Here is a 17,358-nt window from a genome sequence, read left to right as displayed (position 1 = left end):
ACTTTCTGCATATGTCTAATGGCATCCCCTCCCTGCCCCCGCCCAGACATGACCCTTCCTTCTCCCAAAATAAATAAAATCATTGGTGTCTAGTGGAATCCCCTCTTTGCTCCTCACCTGATCCCCATCCACCCGGCCATTAAAAAAAAAAACCAACAATCTCTGGTGTCTAGAAGCATCCCTTGACTCCCTGCAGTGAGACTAACTTGCCACTTTTGAACACGAAGCCACTAAGGCAAAAGCACTGCGTATGCCTTGTAGCGCTGCGTATGCCTTGTAGCGCTATAGAAATGCTAAATAGTAGTAGTAGTAAAAGCAGATGGGATTGCTCCTGCCCCACTGGACACCAGGGATACCTTGGTTGCTGTTGGAGGATGGCATGAGGGTAGTTTTATTCTACTAAAGATCAAAGTGATAAGGGAGCTGGAGACTTAAGACTACCACGGAGCTAATGGGGAGGGTAATTTGGAAAAAAAAAAAAAGATAGTAAGGCTGAGCTGGGGCCTTCTACTAGTGGCATGTGATGTTCCTAGTAGCAACATTAAGAAAATTACCACTAGATTCATTAACATCATGGGCTTTTGAATCCAGCAGTAATTTTCCTGCGGTAAACTAACATACAACCACTCTATTTTACCACAGGGTACTAAACAGGGGCCTAAATTTATACACTAGGCAACACAGGTCAGTGAGAGAGGTGGGACTTGAAACCTAGATTCCCTAGTTCACAGTCTAGTACTGCTCTAACTCCTTGGCCACTCTTTCATTCTACTACTACTACTACTACTATTTAGCATTTCTATAGCGCTACAAGGCATAGGCAGCGCTGCACAAACATAGAAGAAAGACAGTCCCTGCTCAAAGAGCTTACAATCTAATAGACAAAAAATAAATAAAGTAAGCAAATCAAATCAATTAATGTGAACGGGAAGGAAGAGAGGAGGGTAGGTGGAGGTGAGTGGTTACGAGTCAAAAGCAATGTTAAAGAGGTGGGCTTTCAGTCTAGATTTAAAGGTGGCCAAGGATGGGGAAAGACGTAGGGGCTCAGGAAGTTTATTCCAGGCGTGGGGTGCAGCGAGACAGAAGGCGCGAAGTCTGGAGTTGGCAGTAGTGGAGAAGGGAACAGATAAGAAGGATTTATCCATGGAGCGGAGTGCACGGGAAGGGGTGTACGGAAGGACGAGTGTGGAGAGATACTGGGGAGCAGCAGAGTGAGTACATTTATAGGTTAATAGAAGAAGTTTGAACAGGATGCAAAAACGAATAGGGAGCCAGTGAAGGGTCTTGAGGAGAGGGGTAGCATGAGTAAAGCGACCCTGGCGGAAGATGAGACGGGCAGCAGAGTTTTGAACCGACTGGAGAGGGGAGAGGTGACTAAGTGGGAGGCCAGCAAGAAGCAGATTGCAGTAGTCTAAACGAGAGGTGACAAGGGTGTGGATGAGGGTTTTGGTAGAGTGCTCGGAAAGAAAGGGGCGGATTTTACGGATGTTGTAAAGAAAGAAACGACAGGTCTTGGCAATCTGCTGGATATGGGCAGAGAAGGAGAGAGAAGAGTCAAAGATGACCCCAAGGTTTCGAGCTGAGGAGACAGGGAGAATGAGAGAGCCATCAACAGAAATAGAAAACGGGGGGAGCGGGGAGGTGGGTTTGGGGGGGAAAATGAGAAGCTCGGTTTTGGTCATATTTAATTTCAGGTGGCGTTGAGACTTCCAGGCAGCAATGTCAGACAAGCACACTGAAACTTTGGTTTGGATGCAAGGTGAGATATCAGGGGTAGAAAGGTAGATTTGGGAGTCATCAGCATAGAGATGGTAGGAAAAGCCATGGGATGAGATTAATGAACCAAGGGAAGAAGTGTAGATAGAAAAGAGGAGGGGACCAAGAACAGAACCCTGAGGTACGCCGACAGGCAGAGGGATAGAAGCAGAAGAGGAGCCACCAGAGTGAACACTAAAGGTGCGGAGGGAGAGGTAGGAAGAGAACCAGGAAAGGACAGAGCCCTGGAATCCAAGTGAGGACAGGGTATCGAGAAGTATGCTGTGATCGACAGTGTCAAAAGCAGCGGAAAGATCAAGATCATTTTAAATGCATAGATGATGCTTAAATTTAGACCCTACCTGGTTAATGCTGTTGTTAAAACAATTAGTAAACAGAACAATAAGACCTTCTTTCTATAATTGCTTTTCTGCTACTTTTGTACCTTGCCTTTGATATGCCAGAGAAAAACAAATATAAAGCTTTAAGAAATAAATGAAAATTTCAAGCGTTGCACCAGCTACGAAAAAAAAAAATCTGTGTGTGCCACACAATAAGCTAATTTGGCCAATATCATACTGAGATTTCACAAAACAAGGATTCTTCCTTCTAAGCCAAGATGGTGCCAGTTCCCCAGCGTTGGTTCCCTAATATTTTATTATAACCTGTGATCATGATCCAATAAATCCAACTTCTATGGAAACATCCAGATACCAGCTGGAATTTAAAATCATGCATTACAATTTTTCATCCAACGGTATGTCAGCTAACTTCATTGCAGATTTCTTATGTTACACCCCCTCTCTCAAAAAAAAATAAAAATCCCCAAATCATATTACCTGTTCTTCTGTCTTGAGATCTCCAAACTCATCCAGGAAAGCATTCTCTGAAGGGAACTGCATTGGCTCCAAGAAATTCAGCAAACTGAAAAGCTCCTCTACAGAGTTCTGCAATGGGGTCCCTGTCAGTAGAACCTTGTGTTCCTGTCCATAGATCAGGACAAAAATACATCAACACTGTAAGAGCAGCATTCACTTTATATACCCTGGCTATCCACTGCCTTCTTTCCAAGCACAGAAGAAAGTGTATGTTGGTAAATTCGAGCCAGTAGTTTCTAGAAACACAAATACAAAACTACTTCCCATTCAGATGAGACATGTAATTTATCATATCTACATATTAGTTATCCTTAGAGCTGTACTGAATAACATATCTTACTATTCGGCCAAATACGAATCACTGAGCTTTAACATAACAGAAAATAAAAGAAGTAACGTCAGTAGGATTTAGCACAGTATTTAGCTACTCGTATTTGAATTTAAATCACAATTTGGCTGAATACAAATAATGTATCTGGGGCCAAATCGAATATTTATTTTATTTGTTACATTTGTACCCCACATTTTCCCACCTATTTGCAGGCTCAATGTGGCTTACATAGTACCGTGAGGCGTTAGCCACCACCGGTGATGAAACAAATACATGGAGGTATATTTTCAGTACAGCCCTAGTTAATACACATTGGTCACGCTTCAGGCATAAAAGATTACTGGGGAATGCAGCCCACTAAAGGAAGGAGTCATTTTATAAAGAGGTTTTTGTGCATAAAGGGCCTTTCTACAAGTGTAAAGGGGCTCTAATAAAATGACACCTGGCTTACGTGCATACACATGTGTGTAGTGCCGAGAAGGCTTGCACTTTTACATGACCTGCGTCTAGGCATGGTCAGCTATGGAGTTTGGTGGACTACAGCAGGCATCCTGATTTACAGGGTTGTTTTTTTTTTAATAAAGTACACGTGTAGTTTACATGTGAATCTTTACACCCATTTCTCAGCAGGCAAAAGCACCAACAGGTTCCATCTGGTGCAATTTTGTCACATTGCAACTAGTATTTTATAAATATACACAGACAAAAACTAGGCACTTAGTTGGCCTTCACACATAGGCAAACTTATAAAATTACAAAATAACTCTCCACAGTCATCTGCACAGTAATATCATCTATCATCATTAAACAAAATTATTGATTTAAAAATGGGTCTATCGTAAGTGTCTTTCCATTGACAAACAGGATTAAGTCAGGCACACAAGCTTAGGACTCTGTCCATCTTTTTATCAACAGTCTAAAAGAAGAACCACCGCTGATTAAAAGTGGCGAGAGTTGCAAGATCACAAACACACCCTGGCCAGGACAGCTCAACTGAATGCCCCATCTTTGATCTTGGACTAGTGCACGCAGTAGTGCAGAGAAAATATGATGCGAGGACTACCTTGCTGCCTTGCATATGGAATCCAGCGAAGCAGATTTTGCAATGACCACAGCGCTGTGGTAGCTCTGATATGAGGGGAGTTTACTGGTTAACAGAGGACCAAGTATGTTGGTAATAGAATTGGATGAAGGACATTAGCCACTTGCCTACTTTGACACAACTGGACTGAAAGAGACAAACAGCTGAGTAGACTTTCTGATGAATTCAGATCTTTTGAGGCAGTGAAGGAGTCTGTTCACAGTCCAGATTGTGAATGGACCTCTTCCATGAATTATTAAGTAGTTGTGGAAAAAATGCAGGAAGCACCAATCTTTTGTTCACATGGAAAAGTGTTACTGCTTAAGGTAAGACTCAGGATGGTTTGAAGAACTACTGACATAGAATAAGACTGTGTTTCTTATCCTAGTCCTCAGGATATACCCAACTAATCAGGTTTTCTGGATATCCACAATGAATATACGCAAGATAGATTTGCATACAGTGGAAGCAGTACATGCAAATCTACAGATTACACAATCACCGTGGAAAACCTGATTGGCTGGGAGTGTCCTAAGGTTTGCGTTGTAAACCTTTACAATAGAGCCGCCTTCCCTTCTGCACACACTATCCCCAATACGAAATAAGCAAATCAAAAGCAGAAGTATTAGACATTCAGGAGAATAGGTCAGAAATGGGGAGGGGGCCCAGAAGCTGCCTTCAGCCTATGCCTCCTTTAACTTGAGGCAGTTTTGGGGCCCCCTATGGTATGAGGGCCCAGGGTAATTGCTCTATTTGCCACCCTCTAACGCTGGCCCTGACAATTAGTGTGGCAGAAGGCTAGAGACAATGAAAGCTTCCCTCAAACACTGCTTTGCCAAGCCTCTCTCTGCCTACCTCTAGAGCAGTCCTCAAGGACCACAAGAGATGGTACATATTTAAAACTATTGCCACTGTATGCAGATCTCTCTCATGTATATTAACTAGGGATATCCTCAGTGGTGTACTGGAGCGGGCTCTCACAGGCTCGCAAGAGCCGTTTGTTAAGTTTTTAAGAATTTTGGGAGCCAAAGTAGGCCTCCCCATGGCTACTTTAACAACTGACTCCCAAAATGTGGGCTTGGGCCCCCTCCTGAATTCTCTTTTACTTTGCTGGCAGTGAAGCTGGCCCCACTAGCCAAGTAAATAGACTGCTGCTGCTCCCTGCTCCTTGTTTCTGACTCTGAGCATCAGGCTGGGACTTTTCATGCAAGCGCAAGAAGGTTCCATCATGCTGCTCAGAGCCAGAAACAAGCAGCAGAGAATGGTGGCAGTCCATTTATTGGCTGGTGGGGCTCAGCAAAGGTATGCCTAGCATGCCCGCACAAGGGAGGGGAGAGAGAGGCATGTATTCCCCCCCCCCCCCCCCACAAAAAAAAAAAAAAAAAAATTTCAGGGCCGGCTATGCCCTGGTAAAAATTTACCAGCACACCCCTGGATATCCTGAAACCTGACCCACTGGCAGCCCTTGAGGACTGGAAGTGAGGACTATTGCTCTAGAGACCCATCTCTTATGGGTGAGAGGATAATGTATGACTGTGCTTACGCAATCTTTTTCTTCTAGGGAACTTTAAAACACTGCCAGGGTTTTCTCACCAGTATCATGAGTTTCAGCCCTTCCAGCAGTTTGCAATTCCTGTTCTTCAGTCGATGAGCTTCATCAATGATAACACAGCTCCATTGGATCTTCTTTAATTCTGGACAATCTGCCAGGATCATCTCAAAGGTTGTGATGATAACCTGGAACTTGAAGATTTCTGGGAGGGGAATCCCCTGCAGAGAGCAGGAAAGAGAAATGAAATTGTACATAACCATCAAGCAAGAATTGGACATTATTGATACAATTAAATACAAACCAGATCATTCAAAGCATTTAAAAAAGCACTTTCTCTGTAATGGGGTTCTGTGTTTCTCTGGGACAAGGACAGCAGTGGGGATTCCGGAAACCCTCCCCAAACAACCTCTTAACTGCTGGAAGCGCTTTCGTCTCTTCATAATGCAGCTATTTACTATCCACCAGCAGACAGCTAACATCTGAGACATAACAGTAAAATAAAAACATCATCAATTTTCAACAGTTTACTTTTTTCTGAGGATAACCTAGGTTTCAAAGTTAAAAATAATGAAGAAATTAGGGCTTACTTGCTAATTTTCTTTCCCTTAGGCCATCCAGACCGGTCCAGATGCTGACGCTTGGGTTATGCACATATACCAGCAAATAGAGTCTGAGAACACTGTGACAACCTCAGTCAGCCATTATTTGACTAACAAAACAGATGACCTAAAAACAAAACCCCCATATGGCTGTTCTCCCTATGCACACACAGTCTAAACCACAAGTGTGCGATAGATATGCCTATTGGACACTGTGGCGAAATGGTGAATTTTCCAGCATGAGGATTTTAAGAATACTAGCCGTTAAGCCCGTAACAACGGGCTAGTTTTTTGTTTCCCTATGGCCTCCCCCCGTCCACCAATCCTGCTCTCTCCCCTCCCATCCGCTCCATCCACCCATGTCCATCAACTGTTCTCTCCCCTACCCTCCATCCTCGGGCTCCCATTCACCGCGATTGTGACCTCCTGTGCCCTGCCGTCCCCACCGACGCCATTTCGCCGTCCCCTCGGCGTCGCCCCCCTCTTTCCGCCATCATCGTGTTGTCAGTTCTCCATCGCTGTGTCTGTTTCCCTCAGTTCCGCCCCCTCCTTCCCTCCCTGCTCCCTCCTCCTCCGATTTCCACGCCCATGTCCAAGCCCTCCTCCCTATTGGGCTGTACTGCTGGTGGAGGTGGGGCTTTGACTTCTACACTCTCAGTGTTCCGAATCTACTGCGCATTTGCAGGTGAGTCGGTCACTTGCCGTTTATATGTTTGATTTCATGAAGTGTTTTTCTCTACTTTGGCCAGCAGGTGGTGCACGTTTATGTATAAAGCTGTTAACAGAAAGAATAACTGTTCCTTCAGTTTAGTAAAGAGAGGAAGTAACCTGCAGTGATGTGGCCAGCTACTTAAAAAAAAAATTGTTGTTCTGGACTCCGATTGGCCCAGGAGCTCAAATCCAGCATGGAAATACTGGATTTCACTCAGTCTCAGCCAGGGAAAGGAGAAAGCCCTTTTCACTGAGACCCTGTGAGCAGTTATATTCTATAACCTGTGAGTGGCTATATTTCCTGTACTCCCTAGGCCCCAGTGTCCTAGAAATCACAGGGGAATAACTTGTGGGTGGGAGAGTCGCCCAGAGGCAAGTGGAACCTAGTGTATGCGGGCGGAGTGTTGACTAGTATAGAGCACATGCCCAGGTGCAGATGGGCCTGAGCAGTGCTGGGGATAGACCCTCCAGGTGGCCGTGGGAGTTAGCCCCAGGTGGGTGCTAGGCACTCCATGACAGACATCTGTTGCAACTTTTTTTTTCCCAAAACATACCAAACAGCAACCATTAAAAAAAAAAAAAAAAGGGACAACACAAGTGTACAAATCACCTGCAGTACCTCCCCCCCCCCCCCCAAAAAAAAAAAACAAATCCTCCATATCTTGAGCTTAGGCAGCAAAATCGGCACCAGCACTCTCCACATTGTTCACAACTGGATTCTACATCGATCTGGAGGGTCTAAAGGAAAGAAGATTAGCAGGTAAATCCTAATTTCTCCTTCCTTTTCAGCCCTCCAGACGACGACTTTTGGGAAGTACCAAAGTGGTAAGAATTATGGGATGGAACTGCAAAGTCTGAAGCAAGAACTCCCATGCCAAACACAGCATCATGTCTTGTCCGTGTATCGATCCAATAGTGTGCAACAAAAGAATGCATAGAAGTCCAAACTGCTGCCTTGCATATATCTAGAGGTGGAATCAAATTATTTTCGGTCCAAGAAGGTACCATCCCCCTTGTAGATCATGCCTTAAGCAGTTGAAGTACTGTGTGGTCTTTGAAAATATAGGCCGACACAACAGCTTCCTTAAGCCATTGAGCTACAGACGCCTTGCCACCGCTGCTCCTTTGCTTTGCCTACCACAAGGACAAACAAATGGTCTGAACTCTGAAACTCTGCTGTTCTCTTCAAGTAAATCTGCAATACTCTGGGCACATCCAACCGAAATAGACTCTTCTAGTCCTCATCTTCGTTGGGGTTTCCCAAGACAGGAAGAGAAACGGATTGATTCACATGAAAAACCTGAACCCACCTTAGGTAAAAACGAGGGGACCAGACAAAGCACCACTTTCTCCTTAGACACCTGCAAGAAAAGCTCCCTACACAATAGCCTGCAATTCTGCATGTGGACGAAATAGCAACCAAGAATGCCCTCTTTAGAGTGACATCTTTCAGATTGCGCCCTTCAAGCCTCTCGTGGATGCTCAAGATTAATGCTGACAAAATCAAATTGAAGTCCCACTGCGGAACAACTGCCTGATGATCCAGACAAAGAATCTTCACCCTCAAAGTGCCCATCATCAGGGACAGGAGACCTTACCACCAATAGGACCATGAAAACAAGCCAAGTCTGCCACCTGAACCTTCAGCAATGCCTAGACTAAGCCCTTCTCCGGACCTCCCTGCAGAAGGCTGTTGAGATTTGGGACTGATGCCTGAAGAGGAGAAATCCTCTTTTCCCAATATCAAGCTTCATAAATTCATACTCACATAGGCCAGCAATGTAGACCTCCTATAAGACTTCAACATAGTGGAACTCACTCCCAAAAATAATGCCCTCTCAAGAGCCAAGCCATAAGCAAGAATGAAGATGGCTGGATCCTGAACCAACAGCCCCATAAGATGAAACGGAAGACTTGTTGCCAGATGAATCTCTGTACCATGGGGCCCAGGCCAATTTGGTGCCACAAGAATCACCAGCCCAGGATAGTTTTCTATTCTCTGAATAACCCATTCTATCAGTGGCCAAGGGGAAAGAAAACGCACACAATAGACCTACCGAGGTCAAAGCTAAATCAACTAATCTATCCCTACTGCTAGATGCTCTCTACTGCGACTGAAAAACTGGGCCACCTTCGAATTGACCACTGTTGACATCTAGTCCATCACTGTGAGTCCCCATTTAAAATCTGCTTGCTGACTATAGACCCCTGCCACATGCACTGCTGAGACTTAGAGACTATGGAGAGCCATATCTCAAAAAAGATATAGTGGAATTAAAAAAGGTTCAAAGAAGAGCGACCAAAATGATAAAGGGGATGGAACCATATGAGGAAAGGCTAAAGAGGTCAGGACTCTTCAGCTTGGAAAAGAGATGGCTGAGGGGAGATAAGATAGAGGTCTACAAAATCCTAAGTGGTGTAGAATGGGTCGAAGTAAATTGATTTTCACTCTTTTAAAAAGTACAAAGACCAGGAGACACTCAATGAAATTACATAGAAATAATGTTAAAACAAACAGGAGGAAATAACTTTTCACTCAAAGAATAGGTAACCTCTGGAACTTGCTGCAGGAGGATGTGGTAATAGTGGTTAGCGTATCTGGTTTTTAAAAAGGTTTGGACAAGATCCTGGAGGAAAAGTCCATAGTCTGTTACTGAGATGGACATGGAAAAAGCTACTTAATGGGTTTCTGCCAGGTACTTGTGAACTGGATTCTAGATGGACCATTGGCCTGACCAGTACGGTTATTCTTATGTTCTCCGCCCAGGCTATCAGGACCAAGGCCTTCAAAACAACCTGAGCACTCTTGGTAACCCCCCCCCCCCCCCTGGTGATTCACATATGCCACTGAAGTGGAATCATCGGACAGTACCCTGACCAATTGCCCTCCAGAAGATCCTGGAAGGTCTAGAGCGCGCAAAATACAGCCCGGGTCTCCAGTCTGTTGATGGACCAACGACTCTCCTCTACTGACCAGAGGCCCTGTGCAACCTGATTGTGGCAATGGGCCCCCTAGCCTGACATCTGTGGTAACCACCATCCAATCCAGAACTTCCGGACTTGTGCCCCGAACCAAGTTGTCCGAGTCCAGCTACTACTGTAGACTGTGCCTTGCTACTCCTTTCAGCAGAAGCCCCATGTCCAGATCTTGCTGCTAAGATGACCAGCGGGAAAGAAGGGCCTGCTACAGAAGATACATGTGTGCTCTGGACCACTGCACTTTTTCCAGCAAAGCCACAGTTGAGCCCAGGACCTGCAAATAAATGCGTAACTGTGGGGCTCTGAAGGTCAGACAATTTCAAATTTGACTTTGCAACTTTTTAATCCTCAAACAAGGAAGGAACACTGTTATCTGGAGACTAGTAGCACTATAAAAATGATTAGTAGTAGTAATATGGGCCTTACAGAAACAGGTGCAATAGACTTATAAAGGTCAATATTCAAAGCTATTTAAACAATGAGAAACATATGGTGGGGAGGGGGGGGGGTGTTATGGCTGGTAAGGAGGTGCTGTTGAGGAATCAGCCTGATACATTGTGTTCAAGCTTAGTCAGATTTGTTAACGTTGGTGTTATGGGTCAAAGAAGATATATATAGGAGGTGTTATTGCTAGTGAATATGCGTAAGTGGGGGGGGGGGGGAGGAGAGGGTTAGCTTGGGGTTATAGCAGACATATTTAATTGTTAAATGTTTGAGATGTTGTTTCAAAATGCATAGAGCAATGTAACATGTTTTGTATGGGTAATCGGCTTAGGCGGTTGGTTTGTTGTGGTAAACCTGATTTCTCAATAAAATTATTTAAACATAAACAATGAGAAACCACTCCTGGCCACTTAAACCACTTGTCTGGGGCTAAAAGGCATAATCAGCAGCACATAACCGGGTACTGCCGCTGAATATCCACGGTTAGCACCTAAGCCACTTTGTGAGAGGTCAAAGGCAGTGTCAGCACTTATACAGTTAAAAGTGCCAATATTCACTGCTATTTTTATGCAGTTAAGAGCTGAATATTGCACTTAACTGCGTAAGTTTTAACCAGCTGCATATGCCCAGAAATTCAATGTCGGTGCACGAACATGGCCCAGCACTGGACATCCAGGGATAAACACTGACCGCCACTGACTATCAACCCCATAGCTTCTTAATCACTGGAGAGGAGAAGTCTCTGAGGGAGTGCACATACTTTCTAAACTTATCAGTCACATTTTCATGCACTGAACCTCTGCAGTCTCCTTGTTTTTCATCAGTTCTGCTCCTCTCTCATCTTACCTTTTTCTTCTTTATTTTCCCAGACTTTATTCTTTTCACTATTTAATGTTGTTATCCCTCCTCTCCCCATTCTTCATATATTCTCCTTCCCTCCCCCTCTGCAATTTTGTTGCTTGCTTAATTCTACTGTGTGATATTTCATGATACACATATGTGCTTGAAATGAAGTTCAAATGTCTGATTCACTAATTCTCTAGCTTTGAGGAAAAAGCATAGTCAGTCAGGCCCTTAGATTTAAGGCTTGAGATCTGCAGCAAATTAAATATTCTTTCATTATCCTTCAAAGATGTTAAAATCACCTGTGTATCTCTATAGAACATCTCATACTGCTGGATCATCTGCCTGCTGATCTGGCTGCCGTGGTACACCACAGCGTTCATTTGCGTCCAGGTACGGAACTCCCTTTCCCAGTTGGTGATGGTAGAGAGTGGGGCAATGATCAGAAAAGGGCCACGGATCCCCATAAGGAAGATCTCAGACAAAAACGTGATGGACTGGATGGTTTTCCCCAATCCCATTTCATCAGCCAGGATACAGTTCTTTCTGCCAAAAATCAGAGAGAAAAGATTATCTTTATTTTAACATTTATACACTTCCTACACCAAAAATCATTCAATTATTTATTCAAAGTGGTTTACAGTTACAAGATTCCTAAAACCATAAAAACAATATTTAAAACAATGAACTATAATGAAAAACCCCAGAGCTGCCAGTTTCCAGTGGTAAGAAAAGAGGCACCATAGTGTCAGGAGCTGTAAAGAAACAAGCCCATCACTGCCCCCAGTCAAGTAGTTGTGATGTGCTAGTTAGTTGGGGGTGGGAGCGTTAGTTGTGAGGATAGTTGGGGGTGAGCTAGTAAGCCGTTTGGAAGGAGCAATTCCCTGACTGCTATGTTCCACCATATCTAAGTTTTTATACTACAGAAGCCGGAACTGCTTCTCCTAAAGAAATGCATTGGGCAATTTTTTTTTTTATAGGGGTGGGGCTTATTTGTTTAGAACCTCTCCAATCCAATCTGGCTCATTTTTAAAGTTATGTCTTCCAACTCACCCTTTGCAACTACCCTCCCCCAACTACCTTCAACTGCACCTCTATAACTACCCCATCCCCCTCAACTATCCCACTTCATAACTACTCTTACAAGTACATCTTCTCAAAACCACCCTTTACCTCCCAAAAACTTGCCATAATTACCCCCATCAGCCCTAATTACCACATCCCCCAAACTACACCAAGCACCCAAAGCCCTCAACTACCCATCACCGTCTTCCTATTGCACCCCCTAAAACCCTCTATCACCCAACCACCCCAAAAAATTACCCCAACTATCTGATTATCTCTAAAGTAACCCTCACACCTATACCACAGCTCCCAACTACCCCATCACCCCTAACCACATCCACCTCTCAAAACTAATCCCCTACAGTTACCACAACTACACCCCCAAAACCTAATTGCACACTTTTCCCATCACCCTCAACTACTCCCTCCTTCCAAAACCATCCCTCTCAACTATCTCATTGATCTCTAACTCTCCCAAACTATTCCCCACTACCCTCTCAACCACTCCCACAACTATCCCAACAACTCCAACTACCTCCACCCCTGAAAACTACCCCAACTATCTCATCCCCAATACTACCCCCAACTCCCTGACCCTCCAAAGGCTACAACTTCCCCATCAGCTCCTAAACTTCCCATTTCTCAACTATCCTACTCTCCCAAACTACTCCTCTGAAAACTACCATTCAACAACCCCAAATACCAAGACCCCTAAAACTACCCCTCTCAACTACCTCCACTCTCAAACTTAATCCCTCCCCACAACTATCACCCATCTCTGAATTACTCCCACAAATACCCATCACCCTCTAATTACCATCATCCTTGAAAACTACCTACAACGTCTTCATCACCAACTACTCCACCTCCCAAAACAAACTCCTACAACTACCCCATGATCCTCATCTACCTGCACTTCCCAAAAGTAACCCCCATACACAATTACTCCAACTACCCCTTAAAATGCCCCATGATCCCCAATTATCCCCCCACAGCTATCCCACAAAGCCTCAACTACCACACCTTTCTAAACTATCCGCCACAACTACTCCATTACTCCCAAATACCCCAACACTGAAAACTACTCCCCATAACTTCCCCAACTACCCCCACTCCGCAAAATTGCATCTCACACCTTCCCCATCATCCCCAACTACCATCCAAAACCACCCCATCACCTGCCATTCACCTCCACCCCACAAATCCACTATCACCAAATACCTACATTCCAAAACTACCTCCACCTGTCTCCGCTTCCCCAAAACAACCCTCCCCAACTACTCCTACACCCAACCCCCCAAGTCAGACACACAAAGAGACAAAACAGCTTCATATGTACATGCACACACACACAAGAGTTAGAATTCCAGGAACCATGCTCTGCAGTATTTGCCCACTTGTAAAACAGGTGCAACATATCACTCTATGTGCCTTCCTTACCTAGACACTCTGTCCTAAAACTACTCTCCCTGTTTTTGGCAATGTGCACACTTCTGGCACCATTCAATAGATAGCTTCCTAGGGAGAAGAGATTTTCTATTTTCTTTTTTTATTTAATAGCCATTTTTATATTTGCATTACAATTTCAAAAAGTGACTGGAGAAAAGAAAATGTATAAAGACATTAATAATAAACCACCATTATCTACATAGATTTTGACCACAAATATTATAGGTTATTAATATAGATTCTACCTAAAAGCAAAGCAGAGTACACATTATACATACACAATAATAAAAACATTACAAGCAAACATATAATCATAGAAATGTAAGAACAAAAACATCTAATCAAAAATTAATGCCAACAAAACTTCAAGAAGTTTTACCAAGATCGTATGTTTCCTTTCTTGCAGAAATTTAGAAAATAACTATTTGTTTATTATTGAAAAATTTATATTCCATTCATTCCACGCTTCACGGCAGATTACAATAAAACATACACAGTTAAGAACAACATAAAATACCAAATAAAACATAACATAAAACAACATCAGAGCTTTACCCAGACTCCACAACCAGGTCCTTTCACACTAAACTAAATAGGCTCTCATGAGTATGCTTTCTGAAACAAATAGGTCTTAAGATGGTTCCTAAATTGCAGAAGAGAGTCAATTTTGTGTATCAAAAGGTAGTGAATTCCATAATTTGCATTTGCTATTATTCTGGCCATACTAAAACTGTGGCAAGCTCCACCTACTAGCTTCAGTTCAAGAGCAAGTTTCAGTTGCAAGGCAATCGCTGCATTGCCCAGGCAAATCCTTTAAAAAAAAAAAAAATACATCCCTCATCTATGCGTCACGTCAGTGCTTTGTTGTGTTCTACCACTAGCTGTCACTTAAATACTTGGCTGTCTCTCTCTACACTATGAACTGTGCTCCATCACACATTTGTTCCCTGAAATCATGGATTTATCTTCTCACATCAGCCCTCTCAACATCCAACAATTGCTATGTCCTATCAGGCCTACCTTCACAAAACGTATGTTTGTCAGACAGATCTCACCTGTTATACCAGTTAAACAGAAGCCAATTCATGCCCTCCAGCTGGTATTCTCGAAGCTGGTTGTTGTTCTTGTACTCACGAGACTTCTCAAGTTTTTGCCAGGTCTCAGAAGCTGGACGTTCCTACAGGTACAGGAAAAAAGAAAAACATAGTACAGCATTTCTTGAGACAACTAGCAGCAGAGTCAGAAAATTACACAGCAACCACGTGTCGTTACAATGTGCGTTGTGTTATGTCAGATGATCTTCAAATCATATTTCTAATAGTAAGATAGGGTAGAAATAAATGTAGTTGCTTACTTGTAAGCACAGGCTCTCTGCAGACCGTGGGATAAACCAGCCACGCATAGGTGGCAACGTCAATGATGGTGTCAGCCTGGACTAGCTCCCTAGAGCTCAGAAAAGTATAGCTAATGTCTCATCTGTTCAAACTTTAAACCTCTCTCTTACTAAGGTTAATAAATAGTTAAAATCTAAAGTGGAAGCCTTAGAAAATGATGCTAAAGCTAATATTTATCTGATAAATTTTCCACAACTTAGGCTGAGCTAACCAAGAGACTTATTCACTACTTGATCGTGATATTGAAAATAGCACCACAGGCAATACCTCCAATTTCTAAGATTATGTTTAAATCTCTTTATTTCAAACAAAACCAATCAACAAGTGCAATACAACAGTGGTGACAATTTTATCAAGAACAACTCACTTCCCTACCCCCTCCCTCCCCTGCTTCTACCCCCCCTGCCTTCCCACCCCTCCTCCCTCCACCAACTCTTCCCTTCTCCCCCCCCCCCCACCCCACACAGGAGTCTGCATGTGCAATCCATAACAGAAAACAGCAGTCTCTAATTTAGAATTCTACTCCTAGCTGTGGGTTGCAAAGTGTCCCAAAAGTTCGCCCACGTCTTCTGAAGATGTTCCCCCTCCCTGGAAGACATGTCAGAGATTCCACGTCTTTCCAGTTTCAATAGCTCGATCATTTGGGTTCTCCATGCTCCCACAGATGGGCCTTTATCTTCTCTCCAGTGCAACAAGATGGTTCTCTTTCCCATCAATATGGTTCTCTGCAGGAAGGCACAAAAACCTGGAGGGACTGGTCGCACACTTTTGTATTCTCCAAACAACATCAGTGGCTGTCTCTTAATCGTGCGGCCCCAATACCGCTGTATCTCCCCAAGAACCTGGTCCCAGAACAGTCCAACATGGTGGCAAGACCAGAACATATGTTCTAATGTGGCTGGAGCTTGGTTACACCACAGGCAAGCAGCTGAGGCCCCAAAACCTGCCTTAAAAGATCGTGCTGGCGATACATATAGTCTAAGAACAAATTTGTAATCCATCTCCCAATACCGACTGTAGATGGAGTGCTTCTGTATGGAGGTCAAAAAACTGCGTAGAATCTCTGCAGTCACTGCTGGCGTCAAATCTGTAGCCCAACGCTGCGCTCTTGTATGAAAATCTGTATCCTCGGTCGAGTCCTGTAAAAATCTATGATGAAATTTAAGAAGTATCGAGTTCTGTGCCCCCAATGTCAATGCTGTGTTCAGAGTATCATGAACATCCTCACTCATGTTGGTCCAGCCCAATGCGGAGATGTAATGGCAGATCTGAAGATAAGCAAATCGATCAACTCCTGTGAGTCCAAACTCCTGTTGCAGATCTGCAAAGGGCCGCGCTCACCCTTCATCTGACACCAGCTGATAAACATACTGTATCCCAAGTTGCCGCCAGCGATGGAATGCCACCGAAGAAGAGCCCTCTGGGAAGTCTGAGTTGTATTGCAGCGGCAAGAAAGGGGTAGCCTTCCAGTCAAATCTGTGTCGTTTGCAGAGCCACTTCCATGCTGCCCTCGCTGATGCCACTACAATTTCTAAGATTAATTGTAGCCTCCTAGTGCCCCCCTAGTGGTTGCTGTGATTATATTTTAAACATTGGGTAAACCTTTTTTTTTTTTTTTTAATTGCAAGATTTGGGTTTTTTCCTGACATTACTAAAGAAACATAGATGGAATGTGAAAGCAAGTATCCAGGGGAACAGATGCCCTGATGATCCCATGGCCTTAAAACAGATTGCTGTATGTTTTCCCCCTGACTCATACTTGCTCATTACGGCAGCAAGTGATCACCTGACAACAATTATAACAAAGTTTTATAAGACTTAACAATGAAGCTTTATAGTTTGTTTTGGAAACTACAGTCTTTCCCTGGCTTGTTAATCACTCTTATTAGGAGTTTACTTCTTTAGTGTTTATTGAGTATTGTCTTGTATGTATCACCAACCCTATAAAAGCTGAGAGTTGCAAGAATGATGAACGCTGAGAAACATTATGTCCACCCTGCCTTAGATCTTGTATCTGTTCTGTATCTTACTCACTTGACTTCAAAGAAACAGACAGCAGTATTCCTGGCACTACTAACAGATAAAGACATACATCTTTAACATAGTAAGACAATAATACCACTCTATAATTTAGAAAAAGAATAACTATAAGAAAATTAAGTTTTTGAGAACGCCACAGAAGAAACAAGACGACAATCAGCAGAGAGATTATAAGCACAGAAAGAGACAGACTGATTTTTGAAGGAATCACTCGATAGAAAAGTTATTTTTTTTTTA

General features: G+C 43.5%; 1 protein-coding gene across 2 annotated transcripts in view; it reads right to left on the bottom strand.

The window, feature by feature from the left end:
• Window positions 1-17,358, bottom strand: part of CHD6 (chromodomain helicase DNA binding protein 6) — a 218,829-nt gene that overhangs the window by 152,734 nt on the left and 48,737 nt on the right. For both annotated transcript variants that reach the window (XM_030212950.1, XM_030212951.1), the window contains 4 exons: window positions 14,743-14,864; window positions 11,476-11,719; window positions 5,639-5,815; window positions 2,595-2,738 (listed from right to left, as the gene is read on the bottom strand). In XM_030212950.1, coding sequence (XP_030068810.1) covers window positions 2,595-2,738; window positions 5,639-5,815; window positions 11,476-11,719; window positions 14,743-14,864 — 687 coding nt within the window. The remainder of the gene's footprint in view (window positions 1-2,594; window positions 2,739-5,638; window positions 5,816-11,475; window positions 11,720-14,742; window positions 14,865-17,358) is intronic.

This window comes from Microcaecilia unicolor, chromosome 8 (genome assembly GCF_901765095.1).
Source record: "Microcaecilia unicolor chromosome 8, aMicUni1.1, whole genome shotgun sequence".
NCBI lineage: Eukaryota > Metazoa > Chordata > Amphibia > Gymnophiona > Siphonopidae > Microcaecilia > Microcaecilia unicolor.
The sequence above is the reverse complement of the archived record's forward strand: the minus strand, read 5'-3'. Positions and strand labels throughout refer to the sequence as shown.